The sequence below is a fragment of the Protopterus annectens genome, chromosome 11.part0, assembly GCF_019279795.1.
Source record: "Protopterus annectens isolate FY-2018-M chromosome 11.part0, PAN1.0, whole genome shotgun sequence".
In the NCBI taxonomy this organism is placed as follows: Eukaryota; Metazoa; Chordata; order Ceratodontiformes; family Protopteridae; genus Protopterus; species Protopterus annectens.
This window is the reverse complement of record NC_056745.1, coordinates 1,185,853,606-1,185,880,777: the sequence shown is the minus strand read 5'-3', so window position 1 is coordinate 1,185,880,777 and position 27,172 is coordinate 1,185,853,606. Positions and strand designations below refer to the sequence as shown.

The window sequence follows — 27,172 nt, the reverse complement described above, 5'->3', positions numbered from 1 at the left end:
TAGCTTTATTAAGGAAATAAAACTATCGTAATGGTAGTTCTGGCTAAACCTGCAATTTATAACCTTCATGTCTCCAAAATATGCTGTTTTACCCATTTTTTTCTTGTTAGAATAGAATAGCCAGCATATAAAATGTCCCATTTTTTTCTGTTATCCAGTTGTAAGTTGGTGCATTATATAAATTTTTAACACAATGTTTAAAATGTTTATTAACAAAAACAATAAAAAATAAAAACAAGTTTTGGTATAGAAAGTTAATTTCATTAAATATAGAAATATCTGTGCATGCATAGCCACTCCTTTCAGGAATTAAATACTCTCTCTTACCTGTACAAGTTGCAGAAGATACCGAAGGACATCATCATCACCCAAACTTTCTAGTTTTTTGATGGCCATTGTTCGGACCATTTCATCAGAAAAGTTGCAGTCCAAGAGCTGCATTGCTAGCCCAACATCCAAAGGACCGGAGTCCCATGCCTCCTGTCTTGATAGCAACTGATGTATTTTTAGTACATCTTCCTGTAATCCCCATTTGACAGAACTAAGCAGCTTAGGATAGGCTTTCTGGTGCTTCAGGCTTTCATGCTTAAAGTGCCACAGTAATTCTTTGTCCTCAGGACTCAATGGATTCAAGGGATCAGTATCTATAATTTCTTCAAGCTGTTTGCGGAGCTGATTTGGCATTTCAGGCCTCTGCATTTCACCCGAGGAACTAGAAATTCTGTTTTTTGGAAGTGTTATGGGGAAACAGTACTTGTCTAAAACAATGGCAATAGCCATTGATGTTTCTTTGTCTGGATTGGTTGCTGATGTCAGTTTATCTGCACTGATGCTTCCCTGTTCCTCACCCTTATCAGGAATCTTCCACATGTGAAGTATGTATTCACCTTGCCTTAGCAGTGAACGGTGATCAATTAGTAAGAGATTTACATAGTAAAGCAACTGATTTTTAAACTTAGAATCACTACTGAAGGAATCTGATAGTTGGTGGCCAGTTTTTGTCGAGAGTGCTTGTAGCTTGCCAGAGAAAATTTGAAGACTCAGTCGTGCACCCTTGGGCAAATCTTTAATCTTTATATCAAATTCAAGCCACGTATTCCAGACAACCTCTTCAGTAAAGGGTTTGGAAGTTGTTCTTTGCTGTGCAAGAATCTGCTGTCCATGCTGAATTGTGGCTTCAACAAAAATAGTAAGTTCTGTACTTTTTGGAAGAACTGGAATATCAGTACCGATTATCTTTAGTCTAAGTTTTCTGTTGCAGTCCCATAAGGAAATTGTAAATACTTTCTCATGGTCCTTTCCTTCTATAGTCAATTGTTCTTGAGATCCAGTGACACCTGTGCAGTCATCAACAAGTGGCCACTCCTCCTGCTGAACTTCATCAAGACTTGGATCAGGTGGAGACTCAAGAACAAGATGAATTTCTTCTGCATTCTTCAGACAGTGTCTTATCCAGTGGAACTCTGAGACTGGCCTTTCTCCTGTAATGTATTCATCTCTCCCACAGACTCGTAGAACAAAATCTGCCTCATCATGATCTTCTGGGATATCCAGCAAAGACTTTTTCTTTGCTATTTTTGCAAAAAATGCCTGAAGAATCACATTTGGTGTGTCATCAATTGAAACTTTTATTGTCTGACTTGTTGTTCCTCTGTGGATGACAATGAAGATATTATTGTTGATTATTTTACTTAATAAAAACTCTGGAAGAGGTTTAGATGTGATCCATGGATCCATGGAGTACAGTTTTGGATCTCTACTTGTTACTTCGATTATTCGAGAAGTCATCAGTTTACGGCGTGTGAATTCCAGTTCATCATCATGCACATTGCTGACATCAGTAACATCAATACCTATTAAGTAATTCAGTTGCTTTTGAAACTGCAAGGCCTCTTCTGATGGTTTTGGCTTCTGCATAATGCTAATTTTTCCTACAGTTTTCTGAAGTGTTTTCCAGTACAGAGTACAATCTAATGTTTGAATCACTTGCTGTTTGTCATAAATTTCATACCATTGTCCTTTTTTCTGGTAAAGGAGTATACACTGATCAGGGTGAAGATGATGGTAGAATTCTGGGTTTACACTTGACTCAATTGCATTCATCCAGACTTGTACTTGCATTTGCTCAACAGTGCAGTTCCCAGTGATATCCAATATCAGGGTCTCTGCTTTATTAGTATGTTTATTAATTGTTGGCAATAGAAACTCAATAGCTATTACTTCCACTGTTGTAAAGGTATTTGGTGTTGCAAATGGCTTCATCCTTCTTCTAATTCTCTTTTTCTCTTGTCTCAGAATGACAGGCTGCTCGGAATTCTCTAGAGGTTCCATGCCGAGGCTAGAGCTGTAACAAATTTCAGTAATTAGTACCCGATGTATCATCCAGTGGTGCAGTCTACAAACAATGGCCAATTATCATAAAATGGCACTGTGGATTGTAAATAGACTAAAACAGAAAATACGCTCTTCACTATACCTTATACAAGACAATGTAAAGAAACTGTAATTTGGAATTCAATTAATATCCATAACACTAATGAAGCAAGGTTAGGCTTCAAAATAAAGCATGTGTGAGCATGAAATAATTAACATACTTTACTTGTATGTTCAGCTATTTTTGGCTACCTGCTGTAATGTACTATACTCTGTTATAAAGATGACATTCACATTTCCTTTCTCCATTGATAACTGCTGAATATAACGTGTTTTACATTTTTATAAAACTTGGCTTTCCAGTATTTAACATTTATGGGAAACCACTAGTTCAAGGATTTTTTGGCACAATTATCTCAGTTATCCGTGCTCATTTGTATTCCTAGTTTAGCTTTTAAATGTATGACGTCGTACTTGGACATAGATACTTGCAAAACTAATAAGCAGTCTCATCTGGCTCAGAGTGAAAATCAGCACATCAAAAATCAGTCCATGAACTAAAAGCTCAATGTGTGTTCTACAAAGGTTGCTGTAATAGTTTACAACCATATTTTGAACAGTAGCCTGCTTATAAACAATGTAACACTTTCCTCAAAACATTCTGTCACAAACCCAGCCTTGAAGGAAAGCTTGGTTATTTTTGGTGGCTTCATTGGGATACGAGTCTTGACCCTAATTATGCCACAGATTATCTGGGATCAGTTAGTGAGTTAGGTGTTAGAGAAAGGGTAGTCAGCTGGTACAGAGTGGAGTGACTGGCTGATGACAATCCAAAGGGCAGGGAATTGGAAAAGTCCTGCTGTAAATTCACTAGCAGTGGAAAAGCCCAGTAATTCACAAACATGGGGGGGGGGGGGGTTACACGCCTGATAAGGAGTGCACATTATTTGGGATGGGGGTGTATTGAAATGCACATTTCTACTAGACTTAGCAATGCAACCATTGCATCATACATTCTAGTGAAAAGGACAACTATAACAAAACAGTATACTCCAATTGTGCATACCTCTCAACTTCTCAGAGCAAGAAATCTGGACAAAGCCTACAATAATGGGGAAGATGATGGTCCAAAAATAGGGACATATTTTAAATATTGTTCTTTAAAAGTTGCTAGAATGACAGAATGTGTGTTAGCATGCATTTTCTGAAGGATATTAAGTCTGAAACTTAAATGTATGTCATTATTTACTGACTTCAATACAGTAATTTGCCAGAAAACCACATATTTTATGAGGAATGGACAGAAAATATGAGCTAAATATCTGGACACTTTGTGAAAATCTGGATAATTTAGAAGTATGCAAATGTGATGCACATGGGACAGCCTCATCTTCAAACCCAGCCTGTCTTAACTAGAGGTAACTGGTTGGAATCAACCATGTACCAGGTGGACCAAGTCTGAGGGGAATACTGGTCACGTTGATTTAGAGAGATACTGAATGCAGTCTAAAAATTATTATTTTTTTTTATTTCATAAAGCTATGAGTAATACACAGACTAGTTCTTTTCCACTTTGGTATGACAATAAATGCAGACAACATTGACATATTAAAATGAGCAATACAGAATATGGTCTGGGGTCACCACCTTTTTTGTAGATCTGTGATTCTCCATTGTTTTTGATTCTTTAAATAAGCACTGATACCTTTAGTCGGCACGGTATGAGTTTTCACAGTTTATGCAGTTTTTGTATCAGACATTTATTTCAAAAACATACCTTAGACTGAAAAACAGGTAACACAGCATACAAAATGCATATAACATGCATGTAGAAGTCAAAATCAGGTTATGATATGAAATGGACATCTTAGAAAAAATGCTGCAGTTAGGCTTTATTTAGAGAAATTGCAGGCAAGAGTATCATATCATATCCTGCACATCTATTGAAGCCTACCAGTGCTATACTCACCAATACTAAGCGATTTTGGAGGGTGTCACAAATGAGGCAGATCACAACAAAGGCAGAGTTTCCTGGTTTCTTGACAGCAGCACAAAGACCAAGTGGTTGATAAATACGGTTTGGCCAAAACTTGCTTTCGTTGAATGAAGTTACTGTGGTCAGGATTTTTCCTCATCCCAATGTGCAGTAACCTGGAATTGATCATAGAATGTCTAAAGGCTCAGTGGGTGAATCCTCTTGCATATGTGGTATGAAACACTGGCTCTCCACCAGAAAAAAATCAGTTTTAGAAAATATTAATCCTCCATTACTTCCACTATTTCATTGGGATCATAGTTTTCTACAGACTATGTTCAAGTCCTTTTAGTCTTGCATACCAGTTACAGAAGGCTCAAGAAATAAAAAGAAAATGTGGTCTTAGAAATAAAGTGTGTAGTATATATAAACATGGGCGACAGCACAGTGTCTCAGCAGGTAGCACAGTTATTGATGGTTCCATGAAGCTCAAAAGGTTGCGGGTTCTGTTCTGAAATCAGGTGGTTTATTGCATTTCTTCATTAATAATACTGTGATGAAGCATAAGGGGGGTGATGTATCCTGAAGTATTGTCCCTGAGATGAGATGCTAAACCAAGTTCCCATCTCCCTGAGTTGGTGGTAGCCCAGGTGGATGTAAACGATTCAACAGCACTTACCAAAAAAAAAGAGTAGGGGTTGCTTTCTCTATCAGTTAGTATAGACGATTAAAGCTCCAGGCTGATAATGAGCTGCATCTTGTATTTTAGGGGTTTGATTCTGTTAGCCTACCTTTGCCTAATGTGTTACTTTAAGCAAGTCACTTAAGAAGGCAGTGCAAGGGAAATTAGGAAATTGAGATAAGTGCTTCAGTGGTCTTAAGGGCAACATGCCTAGTAGCTACTGCTACACCTATAACCATGTCAGTCATATTTTCTCCTCAACAAGCTATTCTATTCAGTGAAGCCGTGTTCAATCTTGTGTCATAGAGGTGAGCGTCCTTACCAAGAACTGCAAATGGATAACAGTCTTATGGGGCTGATCATATTGTGATATTCTTTTAAGTAGGGATTTAAACACAGAAAGCTTTGCATACACATTTCATTCAGTAGATGAGTTTGAGTGCTTGTGAGTCATGCCATCTATGGACCTGAAGAGGAAATCTGACAGAAGCAGAAGAAGAAACAAGCAAAAGATGACTGCTAAGCAGCAAAGATACAAATAAAGTGATAACTATTTAGTTGGATACAGCTATGATGTTTAATATGGTAATTTAATCAACAAAGTGATGAGTAGAATTGTGATATAATTAAGTTGATTATAGCTTAAAGGCTGAGAAGGATGAGTTAAAAGGGGCCTAGATTTAAAAATAAAGTGGAAGCAGAGGTGGATCTACATAATACAGTGCACAAATCAACAACAGATAGTAAGGAGGAGATAACAGCAAACATGATGATACATGTCAGTGTGTACAGGTAAATTTTCAATGCAGAGAAATAATTTTGGCAACTTGAGATGTTTATCAAAGCAAAGGAGAGGTCAAAGTGCTTCTCAGATACTAAAGGCATCAATGTGATTCAAATGGCAAACTGTATAATTTGAATAGACTGGGAATGTGTTTATTCCACGACATATAAGATTACTTTCAGTTAGCCTGAAGTTCCATACCAGCTTGTGGTACGACATCCTCTGTTTAGCTTATGCAAAGGAGACTTTGAGCTACTTCTGAGGAATGACTCTCTGGAATGAGTTAAGCAGAGTATTTAAATACTCTTATAAAAGAGAGTTAACTAGTAGGTATAGAAGAAGGGGGTTCAGGAGGAGGTTAACTAATAGCCTGGACATCAATCTATGCAGTACTCCAGACCTGACTTAGAGAGGAAGAGACACCATATTTACTTCCACAAGACAAACAGCTTGCAAACCAGCAGGCATCTTTAGCTTAAACTGTGATGTCTAGGTTATTGCTAGCTGCAAACAGCATGTTGTGGCTGACTGACCATAGCAAAAAACTTTGTTGGATCATTAAATGGTCAAAAATTACTTTTTTATAGTATTGAAACATCAAACATTAGAAGCCCTGGCATTTCTGGAGTAATGCAATCTCTTTTGACAGAAGCAATCTTATGCCTAGAGAAACACTTGCTTTTATGAGAAAAGTCTACATTTGTGGTATATATAACATTAAACAGCAAACAATCGGGGCAGTATGCAGAATAATGGAGTGCACAGGTTTACCTTTTCAAGCCTCACTAAACAATTGGAAGGTTATGAGCCTGAAATGTCCATAATTCTGCAGTACTAATACCAACTTGCATGTTGCTGCCTTAATGCTTACCCTAGAATCTTTGCTTTTCTCTTTTCCTAGTTGAACTTCACATTTACCTACACTAGCATACTGCAGCTCCTGCATAATGGTGTCTACAGGATTGCAATTGGCCACCACAACAAAAACTGTTTCTCCCAGCAATTAATCAGAGTAGGTTACACATATAAAAAGCATTTGTTAAGCTTTCTCTTACAGTGCTGTGTAATTAAGCAAGTCACCATTTTAGTCAGCCATAGGTCTCTTTTCTACTTGAGTGTTTGCCTCCTTCCCCTGTAACTAAAGTACACTGACTCTTACATTTGTCTCTCTGACCCTAATTTTTACAGGTATACCTTGTACCTTTCTGGCTTTCTAACACTCAGACATAGATTCCTTTTGAAAGTTTTACTTACTTGTCTGACATTTGAACAAGTAACCCTTGTAAAAATCCTCAAAATTATATACTGTTGGTCTGTCTTTCCTGCTAAACACAAGTAAAATTAAAGTGCTGAGTGTAAGTAACATTAAAGTGCTGAGTGCAGATTTTAGGCCCTTACATTCAACTTACCTCTGGTGTGGTGTCTTGAGTCAATCAAGGTATTCCTCTAGCCACTCCTACTGCCTCCCCCTCTCCTTCTTCATACAGGTTAAACTGCTACAACTTAGTACAGGCATCATTTTCAAATCTAGGTACTTAGAATTTCCCTCTCTCTTCCCCCCTTGGCTGACCTGGTATGGCTCAGTGTAAGTTTCTTCATTGTATGGATTTTTTTACTGTTTTTTTGTGTGTAACTGAATGACCTGATGCTCCCACCTAAAGCTCTGAAAATTATACTCAAAACTCATAGCCTACAGCTAGCAAATACTCTGCAAGAGTATAAAACACAGTCTAAAACATAGTGCATAACTTAATGTAAAATATAGTTTAAAATACAGTTTAAAAACACAGCCATTAAGTTAACACTAAATACACACCATACAGCTCCAGGAAGCCTAAGAAAACACTTATAGTCAGTTTTAGCCCTGCTCCTTTTGCCCTTGCTCCACTCGGGCTCACTACGCATTCCCCTCCCTACAACCAATTCCCACCTGCCCCCAGTACCACTAAATTTATACTCAACCACACCCCCTGTTATAACATCCTATCAGCTTTCACCTAACATACTTTCTCCAACCACTCTATTACCTCTAAATTTACCATCAGATCTTCTGCTGTTGTGCCATACAAACAACAGATCCTAACTACTATATTCCTCCTCTCATAATGCTATACTCCTCTTTACTACCCATTCTGCTGGCCATTTATTTACTCAGCTTGTATGAAAACCAGTTTCTCATTGGTTATCAGTACCCAAAAGGCCATACTATCAGCCCAGCTGTAAAGCATCCCACCTTCAGCCATGCTAATAATAATGGGTCTAACTCAACATCTTGTTCACTCTTTCAGCATACCAACCCCTGGCACATTAGCCCTAGATATGGACAGTATTATAAACTTATAAACAAACTCCTGAAGCTTATCACTAAGCACAAACCTAGCCTAATACTCGGTGGGGATATTCATACCAACCCTGGCCCATCCACCTCTGATATATACATCCCCTCTACTTGTAACCTAAGCTATAAAACTATAATCAGTAGACCAACTAACTCTCTCCTGGCCTGTCATCTCAATATTAGAAGCATTAATAACAAGGTACATGAACTGTATGCACTCCTGGCTGTCCACTCCCCTGAGATTCTCTGTCTATCTGAATCCTGGTTAAAACCTAACACTGCCAACAATAAAGTGTTATCACATGGGTATAACATGCACAGGCTGGATCGTGTTTCCAGGAAGGGGGGTGGGGTAGCTATACTCTACAAATCTGAGTTGAGTGTGACCATAGATGTTAATCAACCACCTCAGATTAATAACTCCAAAATTCTTGCCACAAAAGTAAATGCATCAACATCATCTGCATGTATATTCCCCCAGGTAACAATATAGCCACACGGGAAGATACTCTACACTGGCTATCATGTCATTACGCCCAAGAAACCCTACTACTCAGAGATTGTAACATAGACTGGGGCACCTGTTCCTCAGAATCCCCATCTACCCATATTAACCTGCATGCATTTACACAAATCATAACCACTCCTGTCAAGCTACGTAAACCCAACCAAAAAGAAAGCATACTCAACTGGGTACTCGTAAATAGTAACTTCCAGCTGATATTACTTTGCTCTCCTCCCTATGCCAACTTAAAACTAGACTAAAACAACATCTGGCACTAAACAGGCTTTGTCACTGCAACAAGCCTGGCTACCTCTCATCATGAATGTGAAAAATCTATTAATCAGATTAATGTTGAACTTACCCCCTGACTGTCACCAGGGAGCAACTCTAACTTGTTGAGCTTGTCTATTCATGTTTGCTTATGTATTCTTTGTCTATACCATATCTGTAATATGTTTTCATTGTTTTTATTGTATCTGCTTACCTTGGAGCTTTTCTATCCGGGCCTCCTCTGAAAATGGACATGAATCCAGTCAGACTATCCCGGTCAACAAATGTAAAATAAAATATATAAAAAAATAAATTAAAATAAAACTTTGGAATGTACTGCTGTGTTTTGAAAATGGTCAGTGACACACAAAACAGATACATGGTAAATTTAGTATATACTTGCACATGCATTTACACACACACACACACACACACACACACACACACACACACACACACACACACACACACACACACAAAAAATAGGTGACTCTATAGTCAGGCACACTGATGTCCCACACACCAGGCTGAACAAGGAGAAAATTACAGTCAGCTGCCTGTCAGGTGCCAGGATCTGCCACATAACACATGCACTCAAGTCATTCCACAACAAGTACAAATATGACTCTGTCATTGTCCATGCTGGAGTGAATGACTTGAGACGTACCTCCCTGGACTACATGAAAAGAGACATGGAAGAGCACTTGGATCATGTGATCCAGGCAGGTATGACCCTAGCCCTGAGCAGCATCCAGCCTTCGCCCAGAATGATACCACAGTATAAGGACATAATGATTGACTTCAACAATTGGCTAAGCTTCTGGTGTCATTCAAAGGGGATCCAGTATTTGTCTGCCTGGGAAGACATGATCGACAAACCACGATGCTTTGCTAGAGATGGTCTGCACCTGTCACCCCTGGGATTCAGGTTACTGGCTAAAGCTCTTGCCACCCCTATAGTGCCTTTTTTAGGCAAGGTTCAAAGGATAAAACCACCACCGTAGCAGATACAAGCATGCAAAATCTGAAGGTAATGCTACTCAATGCTAGAAGTCTAAACCTCAAAATGAACTCTCTCGAGGCACTCCTAAAAATGGAGAACATCGATATCTGTGCAGTAACTAAAAACTGGTTCAAGGCTCCAGAGAGCACCCCTGCAATACCAGGCTACAATTCTTACCACACTTTTCGGCCACAAAACCAAGACCGAAACACTAAAGGAGGAGGAGTGTCCATATTCACCAAGGATATTCACACCTCTAGGCTAGCTGCCCAACACAATGCATCTGAAATTCTCCAGGTGCAACTAACACTAGGTAAGATTGCAATCCAAATTATAGCTTGCTACAGATCCCCCACCATGCCCCAAGATTCTCAATACACCTTTCTAAACATACTGGAAAATATTAAGATACAACCAAACACCCTAATACTGAGTGATTTCAACTACCCTGCCATTAACTGGGAAAACTACTTGGGTACCAACTCCTTTTCCCAACGGTTCTTGGAATTCATAAATTCCAACGCCCTGGATCAACTAATCCATTGTCCCATCAGGGGCTCCAATATCCTAGACCTGATCATTACCAACATGGGAGATAGTTGCTTCACACCAGTGGTCACCCCCTCATTGGTCAGGTCTGACCATAAGCAAATCACCCTTGACATCCACATCCTATCCACACCCCCAGTAAGGAAACTTCCTTAAAAGACTTCTCCAAAGCCAACTTCATGCTACTGAAGTCAGAAGTGACAAACTTCACGACACCCACACAGACGAGATATGGAAGTTTGATTGCAGAATCCTACACTAAGGCACTGTACAAGCACATCCACGCGTTCATGAATCGTGCCATCCCAAATAGAACCAAGATGCTCTTCTCCAAAAAAAGGAAGCCAATCTGGTGGTCCCTTGCTATAAACAAATTATACAATAGAAGGAAGAAACTGTTGCAGAAAAGAGGAAAATCCCAGGATGCAAAAAACTCCCTCACCAGCCTCAGTAAGAAGCTGAGATCCCTCATAAAATCCTCAAAAGCTAGTTACGAAAATAAAATTGCCAAAGATTCCAAAGACAACCACAAGGCATTCTATAGTAATGTCAAGAATCTAAATGGCAATGTTCAGATCTGCTCTGAGCTTCAACAGAATGGCATTAAATATACTGATCCCAAGGATATTGCCAATATCCTGGCAGATCGATTTAGTGCCAAATTCACCCCCCCTCTCACCCCTAAAGGGCCCATCTGAATACCAAAAGATTGCCAAATTCTGGTAATCATGGCCACACAGGTAGAAACCACACTCTCCAAAGCTAAGAATACAGCATCCATGGGACCAGATGACATCCCAGGCTGTGTACTACATGAAATACAAAACGAACTGGCACCTCACCTAAGTGTCATGTTTAATCATAGCCTCACCTCAGGCTTCATGCCCACTGAGTGGTGCACAGCTACAGTTATCCCGCTCTACAAGGGAGGATCCACCTTGGATCCCGGGAACTACCATCCCATCAGTCTGACAAGCCTGATATGCAAGGGCATGGAATGCATTATCATGGAACTTATAAACAAAGACATTGGCAACCTTCAAACACTGGACCCCACCCAGTTTGGGTTTGTGAAGGGCCGATCTTGTCTCCTGAATCTGACTAACTTCTTCGAATCAGTCTCCAGAGCTGTGGACGAGGGTAAGGCAGTCCACACAGCTTATCTGGACCTTGCCAAGGCCTTCAACACCATCCTCCACTCTGGAATCATAGATAAACCTACTAAGCTGGGCATAAATCCCTACGGCACTCGATGGGTTGCCACCTGGCTTACTGACAGAACCCAGACTGTAAAAGTAGCCGACTCCAAATTCAGCTCCAGACAAGTGACAAGTGGAGTACCTCAGGGTTCAGTCCTGGGACCACTCTTGTTTGGCATCTACTTCTCTGAAGTACAGGCCAACACTAAGAGACTCTGGCTAACAAAGTTCGCAGATGACTGCAAACTGGGAGCCATTATTAAATCCCCAAATGATGTGGATATTCTACAAAAGGGCCTTACAGAAACAGATGCCTGGTGCCAGAGCCATGGGCTCAAGCTTAATGCCAAGAAATGTAGCATTATCCCCTTTGGAAAAAAACGTGTACCCATGAATTACCACATAGGTGGCAGGACACTAAACATCGAAAGTGTGATGAGAGACTTAGGGACACAAGTGGACAGTGGTCTCACCTTCATAACCACATCGCCACAACAGTCAGGAAATATTTCTATGTGGTACACACCTCATCACTAAGGGCTTTTCATCCAGAAAAAAGGAGGTCATTGTCCCACTGTACTCATCCCTCACTAGACCCATTATAGAGTATAATGCCCTGTTTGGTATGTACCTCACAAGACATCTGCAACAGCTGGAAAGGCCACAGAAATACCTCACTAAAAGAATTACAGGCCTAAAGCAGATGCCATATGCTGACCGTCTAAAAAAACTCCAGCTATACTCTGTGGCATATCGTCTACTCAGAGGCGATCTCTGCTTAAAATACAAGGCCATGTCAAACCCTGAGCTGTTGGACATGCTCCACTTAAAGAAATCCCAATCCCTCAGAGTCACATGCTCCAGGGATCTAAACCTTGTCATCACAATGAACAAAACATGCTGGAGGGATAGTTTCCTGACCCAGAGACTCCCCATACTCTGGAATAGACTGCCCATACATATCAAGCAGAGCGCCTCATTGGCCCTCTTCCAAAGGAACCTTGATGATTGGATGGGAGATAGGAAATTCACCCCGGGGATCATGTCAGTCACCCTGCTAGACAGGGGTCCTGAGAAGTAAATATTGTGGGAAGAAATATCCAGGGAATTGTTATGGCTAGGCTTGCATTGGCCCTAGGGCCGATAGCCTAGTACCAACCTATGAACCTATGAACCTATAATAGTTTTGAAACTGCTTTTCCAGAACTAATTCATGTATAGTTTAACTGTTTATTCTAAAAACAGCTGGATAGCTAGATGTATGGAGCTGAGACCATATAGTAATTATGTATTACAAAAACACTGAAGTGTATGTTAGAGAGCGTGCATGTCCGACATATCAGGTGTGTACACTTCAGCACAAACAGTTATGTTTAAGATTTACATGTGGCTGATGAGCTCGGCTCTTGAGGGAAAGCTGTTGTTAAACTTTGCATTAGCCATACCCAGACATGATTATTGCCATTATACAACTGCATTATTTAAAAAATAAATGCCATACATTTCTAAAATAATAATACTGTTATAAAAAGATTTTTTAACGTTTCCACCTCTCAGTTATGATCTACGTTTCCTTAGATGGCTTTATTACTTACTGTGCATGCATAACTTTGTGAATGTGATTACACATTCACAGTACATCTAGATGCTGTAGTATGTGTGCCTGCCTTCAATGAATAATTAAAAAAATTGTTTAGTTTGTGATATTAATACATTCTAACTTTGCAGACTTTCTATCTCTTTCAGTAGGCCCTCCTGTGCTATCTTTAGTGATCAGACAATTCAATTACACATAGCAGGTGTGTCCAATAAGTTATTAAAATGACCATGATGTAAATCTGTTATTTCTACTTCTACCAAGTTCTCCTTGGGCAAATCAGGCTATCTGAGAGGTATCATTGCATTCCCAGCCTCTCTTTTAGAAAGAGTCTGTAGAAATGGTGGTACTTCTTATCTCTTTCTGTCCCAAAGAGGTCTTACTGTTTTGGACAACCTTGTGCTTTAGTGAGGTCAACCAACGCATCTTTTATGTGAGGTTCCTTGTCATCATATTCTACTTTCAGAAGTGGAAGTTGCCTCAATGCTTTTGTCTGGTGTCCCAGGACATTCCAGATGGCTTCTGGTGTATCACTATGTGGAAACTCCAAAGAACTTTCCTTTGGTGTTTTCTGTACCAACCGAGTCTTTAACAAAGCTGTAGTGGTAGGGATCAGCAGAAAGGTCTACTTGAATTCCAGAAAATGGATGACTGATTGATGGTGAGCCCTTTCAGGGCTCTCTGTCAATAATTATGACTTTGACTTTTCCATGGCTGCACTCATTGGGGATAGCCATCAGCTGGGAGATGTCACACTAGGTACCCTTTGCAAGGGATTTCATACAGCACTGGTACAAGCAATCCTTTTATTTGATACATGCATGGTCTTTCTGTATTTAAGTAAAGAAGTATGCCCACCTTTACTTGTCTGTCAATTTACAGGCTTGTATGACTTAATTGAGGAACCTATTTTGTTACAGTCAAGGTATACTTAACTTTTTGGTTAATCGTGATCTCATGAAGGTTTGGATTTGGCCAAATGCAGAATGACTCAGCAGTCTTTCAGGGGTTTTCCCATATTTCTGTCTGGTCTCTTATCAGGAGCCACTTTTCTCCTTTGGACTTGAATTACATGATGGCTATGCTTACTGATCTATATTTCATGTTAGCTGTTCAGGATATGTGAAATTCATCTCTCATAAAATGTTCTTCCTAGTAGCCATTACTTCAAACAAGTACATTTCTGTGTTTTAGGCATTTTGTCATGCACTATGGCACTATGCAAGGAGTGAATGTCTTTAGGACAACCTCTCACTTTCTTCCAAATGTGGTGTCTGAGTTATCCTTCTTCCTTCTGGTTAGTTGCTGTCCTTATCCCTAAGACTTAATTCAAGGGGCAATGTATCTTCCATACTTTGGGTATTCACAACCAGTTATATTTTGACTTCTGGAAGGTGCATGATGTTAATAAGGATAATCAGCTTTTTTCTTCTTGTTATGCAGACTGTGGCAGTTGCCATACAGATCCTGTCACAGTGAGTTCAACATACATTGCCTATTATTAGTCAGCCAGTCATTTGTTAGCTAATATTGTTAAGGGTCATTCTACTGAGGATGCACTTGCCTGTAAATCTTGTTTCATGTGTATATCCATGACAAACAAATGTATTACAGCTACTTGGCCTTTCGCACTTGCCTTCACTGTGCATTACATTTTGTCTCCTGTCCTTAAACTAAGAGTTTTTTGGTGTATCTGCATTTCCAAACTATGCCTTTTCAATTATGCTTTGGCCTCTCAAGCTATAATGTCCCATTTAAATTTAAATGTATAGTGTTGGAACAGGGAGGTGTGACAAGACTCATAATCATCATCAATCCCCTATTTCCAATTTTTCTGTATGGGACTGGGGTGTCAAGTCAACTGTCACCACCACTCTCGGTTCAGTGTCACTCTCTTACTTTTTTTGATCTTCATGTCTGATTGTCACAGGTCTTCTGTTACACAACCAATCTATCTCTTGGCTGGGAATCTTTGTTTCTTTTTGCTTTCTTCCTGTCTCTCCCAAATCTTTAACAAATCATCCTCTGCTTTCCTGCACAGGTGACCAAACCACTACAATCTGTTCTCCTTGACCTTCTCTACAACTGCAGCTACTTTAGTTTCTGCTCTGATGTCCTCCTTTCTTTGTCTGTCCCACAGTGTGCATCCTACTATCCATAGCAGGCACTTCATCTCTCACCCTCAGGCTTCTTTACCTTCTCTGCCTTCACTGCCCAGGTGTCTAGGCCATAAAGAAGCACCAACCATACCACGCCCTGCACACCTTACTTTTCAGCTTCTTTGGCATTTTTCTGTCACACACTATCCCTGACCTCCTTATGCAGACTTATCCTCAACCACCACTCCCAGATGTTTGAAGCTATTAAACAGTTCCACCATTTTCCCTTCTATCTCAGTTTTCAGTTCCTTCTGTTTTCCCCGTTTGTATTGTATCTACTTAATTTCTCCTTATGTGCTTTCAGTTTTGCATTCCAGTCCTTTATCATTTGCTGAAGTTCCTGTTCAGGTCTTTCTGTAATGCCACATTGTAACGCAACATCCTCTGCAAGCAACAGCTTTGCTGATCTGTCCCCTCTGACCTGTTTGCTAATGTTGTCCATCACCAGTATGAAGAGGAGTGGACTCAAAGATAAACCCCAATGCACAACCGCTCCCACTGGGAACTCCTCTGAGAGTCCATATACTGTTCATATTTGTGTCATTGGGTCCTTGCATGTTGCCAACACTAAATCTACAAATGTTTCCAGGACTTCATACCACTGTAGGACTGCTCAAATTAACTTTCTTGGTATTTTGTCATATGCTTTCATTAAAATCAAGGAATGCCCAGTTGGACTCTTTCCTCATCTTCAGAATCTTCTCTATTATTTGCCTCACTGTGGACATCTGGTTGGTTTTGCTAAATCTTGATTTTATCTGAACTGTTCATTTCCCATCTTCCTTTCTATGGCTCTGCATATTCATTTATTAATCACCCTTTCCAGCATTTTCATACAGTGTGACAGGAATGTCATACTTCTATACTGTCCACAGTTGTGAATGTCCCTCTTGTTCTTGTATGCTGATATTAGAATGTTTATGCTTCAGTCATCTGGAATATAATATGCCTTTCAATCCATACCATGATGAGCACCCTCAGGTGCCATTTCTCTCATGATTAACTCCACATTGATCATATCTACTGAAACTTCATCTGTTCCTGCTGCTTTCTCTGACTTAATTTCCTTTAGCGCAGTTCTTACCTTTTCCAAGGTGGGTTCTTCTTCCTCTTTCATTGTAGGCTCTGCATGGGACACAATCTATGGGGTTTTCTTCATTCAGAAGCTGCTGGAAGTACTCCTTCCAACTGCTTTTGATGTCCTCTGAACTAGGGAGGAGATTGTTGTTGGCATCTTTTCTGAGTGTGTGTGATGACTAACTTCATTATCTTTCTGCCTTTGCCTTGCAACTCAATAAGAGATTCTTTGTGACATCTGCTCATACCTCTCAACCTCTTGGAGCAAGAAATATGGGCAAAGCCTTATATAAAAGTGGGAGAAAGGCCCAAAAATAAGGACACTTTTTAAATATTGCTCTTACAAACTTAGACATTTGACAGAATAACAGGTTTTGCATTAGTATGAATTTTCTGAAGGGTATGAAGTCTGAAATTCAAATGTCTGTCATTTTCTAACTTCAATCTTTAATTATTTTCCACTAATTTGCCACAAAAACAACAATTTTATGAAAAATGGACCTAAAATATGAGGCAAAAATCTGGACATTTTGTGAAAATCTGTACAGTTGAGAGTTATGCATCTGCTGAGTTACTTTCTAGAAGGGGACTTCTGAGTTTAACCTATAGCTTTCCTTACCTAACTCATTTCCACACCTGGGTCTGTGCATATCTGTCCTATAGTCATCACACATTGTGTTTTGAATTGCTGCCAATCTTTGACTCTACTCATTTCCTCTTCTTCCAGAGGTACAAGAGAGCCCTGCGTATTTCTTTGTACTCCTGTATGTTTGCTCTGGTCAACTTCCATGTCTTTATCTTAGCCTCTGTTGACCTTAGTGCTTTCCCTGACCACGGCTTACAGTTGCTTGAAGCCACCAATGGTTTATGCTGGTGACTGGTAGTTTCATTGGGGATAACTTTGAAATCCCTGCTTCTTTATTTACTAATGATTGCATGCTGACCACTCTTTTATGTGATCTTATGACTGACTGTCTTGGTGAACCATGTGTTGGCCACCATCAAGCTTTTTGCCAGACTGAAGTCTAGAATGGCTCTTCTTTTTTTTTCTTATACCCCACCCATGTGGACCTAGGTGCTACTCCTATCCTGTTCTGTCTGTCCTCATATGAGTGTTCAGCTCCCCCATTATCAGTTATGGCACAGTCAGATGAGTATGAAAAGAATTTTGCACATTCATTTTGCAGGCTTCTTGTTGTAAAAATATCATACATCACAATCTAATAATCATATTCTATGAATACAAATGCAGATCAGAATGTGAATAGGTATGTAACAAACATACACTTAGGAATCTGTGATGTAAATGTGTAAATCTATGTATGTATATATGTATGTATGTATGTATGTATGTATGTAAGTACTTTTACCTTTGGTCACATACAATTCAGTTTATACATGAGGTGGTAGTCTTTAGGATTTATGTAGTATAGTTTGACACAGAATGCAGAACCCTTTATCATCATGGCAGTCTTAAATTAATTGCTGACTGCTGTTGATATAAACCACATGATGAATATGTCTACAGATAACCAATAAGATATTTCTTACTGTTAAAAGATTAAATTATATTTAAAAATTCAGGTCAGGGAGATATGACGAGAACATGTGGATATTACTAGCTTGGAAACATGGAATTTGGATTTAGACAGTAGGTTAGAAAGAAATCAATAGAAGAAACAAATCAAGACTTAGGATAAATGTGCGATTCTAAAAACTAGAAAAATACGTTAAGAAAAAAAAAAGAACCGAACCAACATGGCTAAGAAGATTACTTTAATAATACAAATACTTTAATAACACAAAAAGAAGTAAGTGCTTAAACGATGCTCAAATGGCTTCATCAGACCAAACAGATTCAAAAACACAATTAATTTAAAAGAATGATCATCCAATCACATTAGTCTGTTACAACCAATGAAATTCACTTATTAAGGACATGTTGGATACATATAAAAAGTGAATATATATATATATATATATATATATATATATATATATATATATATATATACATAAAACATAGTAAACTACCCATTCATATCTATTTAAACTAAGACCTTACAAAACTACACATATATAAAAAACATACATAAAATATTATACAATTTCAGTGTATCAAAGGATGTGATTTTAAAAAAAGGTTTCAGTAACAACACCAATGAGACTGGGTGGTTTATCAGCATTAAAAAAAATCCATTTTTGTTCTGCGGTTTCTGTTACATTAATTATATCTCCCCCTCTTATTCCCTGCTGTATTATTTCTAACACCAAAAATTTAAAAACATGGTTCAGACCCTTCCTTAGCATTATGTTGTGCCAATGCATTGATGTCCTTTACATTCTTAATATCTCTGTAATGCTCAAGGATTCTATCTTTCAGAGTGCGATTAGTTTTTCCTATGTAGAAAGCATAGCATACTTGACATACACTAAAATAGACTATTTTACGTGTTTTACAATCTGCACAGAAGTTTAATTCTATGTCAAAATTAGCATATGGATGTGTAAAGTATGGTCCTGTATACACATATTTACATGCTGTACAGTTCCTAATGATATAAATTCCTACCCTATTTGACTCTATTTCCTTCTTGCATTCATGTGTTCTATAACACAAATTCCTTTTTAGGGATTTGTTATTCTTAAAAGAAAAATGTGATGGAGAGGAGACCAATGCATTGGCACAGCATAATGCTAAGGAAGGGTCTGAACCATGTTTTAAAATTTTTTGTGTTAGAAATAATAAAACAGGGAATAAGAGGGGGAGATATAATTAATGTAACAGAAACAGCAGAACAAAAATGGATTTTATTTTTTAATGCTGATAAACCACCCGGTCTCAATGGTATGTTGTCCTTGAAACCTTTTGAAACACTGAAATTGTATAATATTTTATGTATGTTTCTTATATATGTGTATTTTTTGTAAGGTCTTAGTTTAAATATATATGAATAGGTAGTTTACTATGTTATATTATATATATATATATATATATATATATATATATATATATATATATATATATATATATATATATATATATGGGTTACCTTCATTTGATCGAAATTTCATTTGACTGAAACCCATTTGATCGACAGCTCATTTGACTGACAACTAGTACTTCAGTACACTTTAAGGCAAATAACAGGGATTTGTCCCCTTCCCTAAAAAAGTGCTTCCCTGGAGTTGGTATATATAGTTGGGGGCTGAGGGGGGGCAAAGCCCCCATCCAGTTTTGTTTAAAAGAAGAAAATAACACAAAAATTACAGAATTTAAACCAAAATAGGTGGGGGGCTTTGCCCACCACACCCCCAATGTGGGGGGTGCCTCCTAACTATATATACCAACTCCAGGGTTGCACTATTTTGGGGAAGGGGACAAATCCCTGTCATTTGCCTTAAAGTGTACTGAAGTACTAGTTGTCAGTCAAATGAAATTTTGATCAAATGGGTTTCAGTCAAATGGGCTGTCGACCAAATGAAGGTAACCCATATATATATATATATATATATATATATATATATATATATATATATATATCTATCTATATATTATATTCACTTTTTATATGTATCAAATATGTCTTTAATGAGCGAATTTCATTGGTTGTAACAGACTAATGTGATTGGATAATCATTCTTTTAAATTAATTGTGTTTTTGAATCTATTTAGTCTGACAAAGCGACCAGAGCATTGTGAAAGCATTTATTCCTTTTTGCGTTATCAAAGTATTTTGTGTTATTAAAGTAATCTTCTTTGCCGTGTTGGTTTGGTTCTTTTTTCTTTTTTCTTTCTTTATGTAGGTTAGAAACAAATTGCATCCTAATATTTCATACAGCTTTACAGCTGAGATGAACTGCACATCAGTTTAGGTTCATAGGTTCACAGAAGATTACTAGACTAATGGCCTTAGAGCCCTTACAAGCCTAGTCATATTTATCCCGGGTTGCCCCAGTTGTCAGTGGTTAGGTGAGTAAAGTTTGCAGGGGTAAGGCTCTATGGTAGTTAATACTGACTTCTTCTGTCCAGGAGGGACATGAGCACTACCCCAGACGTGAATTTGTAGTAACCCATCCATTGATATAGGTTGCATTTGAAGAGGGTCAGGGAGATGCTCTGTTTCACATGAACTGGAAGCTTGTTCCAGAAAGGTGGCAGTCTATGGGAGATGTAGCTATCTCTCCAGCATGACCTGTTCATATCAGTGGCTAGGTTAAGATCCCTGGGGTGAGTGATTTACCAATCTGTAGCATTTCCATCAGGCCAGGTCAGAGACTGCCCTGTAGGCAGACACAAGTCACCCCTTAGCAACCTGCAGGAGACAGAATACAGTGACAGGGATTTCATTTTTTCCATGTAGGACTTGTTTTGTGTACCCTGCAATTTCTGTGTGAGAGACCTGTGTGGTCTCTCCAATTGTTGCAGGTGTCTGGTGAGGTACATCCAAAATTGAGCATTATACTCAATTATTGGTCTGATGAGGGCCAAGTGTAATGGAATTATGTCCTTAGATCTAGATGTGATGCCTTTACTTATGAGATGTGCCACATAGAAGGATTTCCTTACTACTGTAGATACGTGGTGGTCAAAGTTCAGGTTAGTATCAACATGAGCACCCAGATCATGTACCACTGGGTCTACCCTTAGGGGATAGCTGTCTATAATGTAATTAACAGGGATGTCAGCTTTCCCAAAGGGAATAATATTGCATTTAGCTTTAATCTGTTGCTTTTGCACTAGTCAATTGTCTTCGTTAACCCTGTCTGGGGTATATTAATATTGTAGGGGGACTCAGTGATTGCTCCCAATTTCCATTTTTCAGTGAACTTGGTCAGCCACAGGCCATCAAAGTTTGCCTGGACCTCTGAAAAATAAATTCCAAATAGTAAGGGGCCCAGCACAGAACCTTGTGGTATGCCATTGGTGACTGAACTTTTTCTGGAGGTATACTCACCCACTTTGACAGTATGTGTCTGGTTGTGAGCCAGTTGGCTACCCACCTGGTAATGTAGGGGTTGATTCCCAATTGGGAGAGTTTCTCTATAATACCTGACTGGGGGATTGTGTCAGATTAGGTCAAGATAGGTGGTATTCACAGTCTTTCCCTCTTCCAGGCCCTTGGTGACTTTCTCAAAAAAGTCAGCCATGTTTAACATGCATGATCTACCTTTAATAAATCCAAACTGGGTTGGGTCCAGAGTTTGGAGATTACCTATGCCCTTGTTAATAAGGGCCATAATGATTCTTTCCATGGCCTTGCAGATGAAGCTAGTCAAGCTTATGGGACTATAATTCCCAGGGTTGGTTAATGGTCCCCCTTTATGCAGTAGGATTATTATTGCCATCCTTCATTCTACCGGAACATAGCCAGCTTGCAGGCTGTCATTAAACAGGGATCCAAGTGGGTCTGTTAGGTCATGTTTTAAGTTGTTTAAAAGACAACCTGAGATGTTGTCTGGTCCCAATGATGCCATCTTTTTGGCCGTGGGGAGTGCCAAGATTACATGCTCTCTTGAGATGACAGACTGAGGAATAGCAGCAGCTATATTTTGGGGGGTGACTGGAGGGGGATAGGCCGTGAAGGTTGCTCCAAATCTGCCAGCTAGCAGGTTGGCTATTACCTCCAGTTAAGTATGGGTGGTGCCATCCACAACCAGTTGAGAGCATAGCTGGGTATTCCCTTTTAGATTTCAGATGTAGTTAAAGAATGCCTTGTGATTATCCATAGCTAGGGAGGCTATTTTTTCTTCATAATTAGCTTCGGTGGAATTGACAAGATCTCTAATTTGTTTGTTTAAGCTAAAGAGGGATTTATTCCTCTGCTGATCCAGTTTCCTCTTGTTTTTGGACATTAGTTTTATATTTATACTAGGGGTACACCAGGGTGGTCTGTTTTTTTGGCAAGACCTGATTTTTATCTGGTCAGGTAATCTATACAACTGCTTAAGTGATTATACAGAGCATTGGTGTACACCTCTGCAAATGAGTCCATGTTATCTGCATTCGAGGGGGCTTTGAAACTTCTTATACCATCACTTAGTAGGAGGTAGTTTGTCTTTGAAAATTTCTTAAGCGTTTGAGCTTGATAGGGCATCTGATCTCATAATTACATCGATCAAGACTGATTTATGGTCCACTCTTACCGGGAAGACATCATTCAGTGGAGGGTGCAATGCTCTCCCATGTTAATGAGGACTATGTCCAGGACATTTGAGCCTCTTGTGAGTATGCTGACTAGCTGTTCCAGAGCATCTGCACTGACAAAGTCCAAGAACCTCTGAGCCAGCATGTTTGTGATCGTGTATGTTTTTCAGTCGATGATACAATAATTAAAATCAACCATGAGTAAGGTGTTGGGCTCTATTGCAAGTGAAACAAGTAACTCCAGGTATGCAGTATGATTTTCCTGTTTCATGGTGGGGGACCTATAGCTAGCTATGATGTGGTAGGGGGTTTTGCCTATAGTTAATTGAACATGGAGTAGCTCAAGAGATTCATACTGTCTGACCAGTCTTGAGGTGTACATATCATTAATGAAGATGGATACACTTCCTCCTTTGGTTCTTTCACACTCAGTTTGTGGTTTGAATGTATGGAAGGCATTGTAGCCTTGCATGGCCAGGGTGCTTTCCACACCTTTTAACCATGTCTTGGTGACTGCACAGAAGTTTGCATCTTCCAAAGTGAGCAGTACTTCCAGGGAGTACAGTTTCTTGTTTAGACTCCTAGCATTAAGCAGCAGTATCTTGAGTTTATCTAGAGAGGATTTTGTTATGTTAGGATGTTGGTTATTTTGACACAGCCTAAAAAAGACACAATAGGGGTGGCTAATGCCTTTTCCAGTATCCAAAAGCTTAGAGAAGATAGATACAGATCATCAGCGGCAAAGAAGCATGGCCTGTCGGCCATGTCTTCCCAGGCTGACAGATATTGGATCCCCTTGGACTGACTACAGAAGTAAAGTCAATTGTTAAAGTCAATCATTTTTTGTTTGTATTGTGGCATCATCCTTGGAGAAGGTAAAATGCTGCTTAAGGCTAGGATTATACCTTCCTGTGTCACATAATCTGAAAGCTCAGTCATGCCTGTCTTCATATAGTCCAGTGAGGTAGGTCTCAGGTCATTCACCTCCACAGTGACTATGACGGAGTCATACTGGTAGTTGTGGTTGAGGACTTGAGTGCTTGAGTGACTTGATGGATACTAGCACCTGACAGGCAGCTAACCATAGGCCACTCCTTATCCAGCCTGGTGAGGGGAACATCCATGTGTCTCACAATGGAGTCATCTATGAACAATATATTAGATTTTGTGGTGTTATGCCTTATGGGTTTATTTGTTGAGACACTGGTGTGTGTGTTATTATGTGTTGTGGTTGTTTTTTGCATTGTTATGTGTGTAAGTGCTTTCCATTTCTGAGGCTTCTTATTTATTGGTAAGTTACTAGTGAGTTCCTTTGCATATGTGGGTAATTAGTGTGGGAAGTGTGTGTGTGTGTGTGTGTGTGTGTGTGTGTGTGTGTGTGTGTGTGTGTGTGTGTGTGTGTGTGTGTGTGTGTGAGATGACAACCTGTTTGGCATTCAATTTGTCCTTATGGAGAGTCTTGCCTCCAATTTCATAGTGCAGCTACATCCCTCACATAAAATATTTCTTTCAGGAGTAAGTGGTTGTCAGTATATATGAGACAATTTCTACATTGACTCAGGATGTCCATGTCTATCAGGCTGGCCAGAGAGATAATGGGAAACTGCACATCCATGACAGCAGGCTCTTAATGTATATTTTATTAGGGAAAGGAATGGGTTCATTTGACAGGACCTATACTTTGTGTAGTGTAAGTATGATCAATAAGGCAATGCTGCTCAGTGCGTAATTGAGTATTCCTAGAGCAACAGGAAAGCTTGGAAGGGTTTCACTGACAGAAGTTTAGAGGAAAAACTGAGCTTCTAGGCTTTTGCATCTATACAGGGGACTGCTAACTACAACTGAGTGAAGAGCAGCAATGAAATGAGAAGCTTAAATACGAGCAAAGAGAAACAAGTTTTAAGCTAACCACCAGTCAGGAAAGTGCACAATAAGCCTTTCACCAGCAATCCCCGACTCAGACAGGTTAGATCAGTACACTTCTGCCACAAGGGTGCAGAAAAACATCTTCTTAATGGAGAATAGCTGGTTTGGAGCCCAAGTGTAACAAGACCACACAAACTACCTACAACAGCCCTACAACTAACAGATACAATGTAATATAGTGCAATTAACTACACAAAGCAGCAACAGACGGTACAGATTTTTTATATAAAGTGCAAAAATAACAACAGATAGCTTAAGAAACTGTTAAAGGGCAATAAAAGTATGCAAGAGAATTGCAAAAAATACTTATTTTTGTCTTTTCAGTAGTGGATTGCTGCAGGTGAAAGCAGATTCTCTGCAATCAATAGAACAATTGCCAAATGATGAGCAGCTCTGAGCATCTATGCCAAAGCCTTTGCAAATGTGAGGATTAAATACGAGCAAAACAAAGCAAGTTTTATACTAACTACCAGTCAGGAAAACACACAATAAGCCTTCCACCAACAATCCCCAACTCAGAAAAGTTAGGTCAGCACACTTCTGCCACAAGGTTGTAGAGAAACGCCTTAATGTAGAAGAGTTGGTTTGGACCCAGGTGTAACAAGACCACATAAACTACCTATAAGAGCTCTACAACTAACAGATACATAGGATCATAGAATCATAGGAAGTTACTAGGCTATTGGCCCTGAGGCCCTTATAAGCCTAGCCAAGAGTTTAGCCCATGTTTAGATAAGTCAACACTTAAAGCCCCAGTCCAGCAGGTACACAGGTGAAATCCAAGGTGTGTATTTTCTGTTTCCCATCAAGGAAAACAGAAAATACATTATAATACAATTAACTACTTAAAGCAGCAGTGCAGTTTTTTTGAAACTGCTGAAGTACAGCCACAGTACATAAGAGAAGTGCAAAAAATACTTCAAGGCTTTTGTGTCCTTCCCAGCTCAGATAGACCAGGTAAGTACCTACTGCCACTAGATGAATAAACCCAGTCCTCCTACTGTAAAAGCACAGTAAAGGAGTGTCTTGAGTGAAATACTACTACAAACAAACTTAAAGATACAGATACAGCAGTGTACCTTAAACAGCTTATAAAAGTGTGATTATTCAATAAAAATACTTTACTTTCTCTAATAACTCAGGTGGAAGATTGATCCAAAATGAACCCTCTTCAGCCAGCTATACAGACAGATACATAGACAGTCAGACATATACCAAATACAACTGCAGACGACAAAATAACCTTGAAAATAGTGATGAAGAAATGCTCATGGACCCTAAGCAATATTTGCCCTACATTGTCATGTGTGTATGTATACACATACCCACACAACGTTCAGGTTGCTGTGATTCTACAGATCTAGTAAATGTGCGGAAGGGTACTTAATGAAACTCAAATGCAATAGTCTTAGTTTACTCATTCTTCACTTTGTCTAAATTTCTGCACATGAAAAGCAATCCATTAGCTTAACAGTAACACAACCAACTATATCTCTCATCTGTCTAGAATTCTGTAGAACTTCCAGATTTTTCCTTTTTTTTTTGGTTTGTTCCTCATAAAATTTGTGGTTTTTTGGCAAATGACTGAGGATGAAGTCAATAAATTGTGACAGAAATTTGAATGTCAAAATTTATCCTTCAGAAAATATATATAAATGCAAAATGTGTTATTCTAGCAAGCTTATAAGAGTGATAATTCAAATGTCTTCCTGCTTTTGTACTTTTGTCCTCCCATCATTTCTTGATTTGTCCAGATTTCTTGTATTAATATGATATGAGGTATGGCTCTGGTCCACATGACCTTTAAATGACTCAGTAATTATAATTATAAATGCATTTCTTCTTGCACTTAGTTGTTCTTCTTGTATGTTCACTCTCCTACAAAATGTATATCACAGTTCTCTATATAACTATTGGAGTGACAGGAGAATCTCCTTCCTTCACATATACGTATCACCCATCTCACCCTTTGCTTTAGTCACCTGACCCATCTTTTCATCTTGGATCCCTGTCAAATCAGAGATACATCTGACTTCTCATCACATAAGTTCATAAGTTATTACTAAGCAGTTTATGCAGTAGATAGTTAGATTAGCCATAGCAACAGCCTCTGCATGTTATCCCTTCCCCTAATGGACTGTACGGGAGGACAGGGGGTATATTTATAGTTACCCATCCATTTTTCCATGCTGCATGTGAAGACAGCAAACTACTTTCTTTAATATGCAAGGGTATTCTATTCCTTAAGAGCAAAATCTTTTGTATGAGGTTATCTTTAACACCAGTAGGTTCTATTTATTTTGCTCTGTGGGTTGTCTTTTGTCCAGGAGTCATGGTGTTTCCGAGTTTGTTAACTTGAATGTTAGTCAGCTTAGTGTCACGTGAGGCCTTATATGCTGGAATGAGATTACTCCTAAAGCATCTGTCTCAGACAAAGTACAAAGATAAGGTTTTAAGCTGTTCTTTGAAGGTAATAGAACACAACCTTTTATCTCCTTATGTAAGGAAACATTTATTCCTTTTGAGTCAAATCAAGTGCCAAGTAATATTTTCCAAATTCTTTTCAACATCTTTATTATTTGCTGGT

The 27,172-nt window shown here is 39.0% G+C and overlaps 1 protein-coding gene across 1 annotated transcript in view; it reads right to left on the bottom strand.

The window, feature by feature from the left end:
* The window catches only part of PIK3CG (phosphatidylinositol-4,5-bisphosphate 3-kinase catalytic subunit gamma), a 624,116-nt gene that overhangs the window by 441,225 nt on the left and 155,719 nt on the right, over positions 1-27,172 (bottom strand). The window contains exon 3 of the mRNA XM_044088536.1: positions 328-2,344. Within this exon, the coding sequence (XP_043944471.1) occupies positions 328-2,331 (2,004 nt within the window). The 5' untranslated portion in view covers positions 2,332-2,344. The remainder of the gene's footprint in view (positions 1-327; positions 2,345-27,172) is intronic.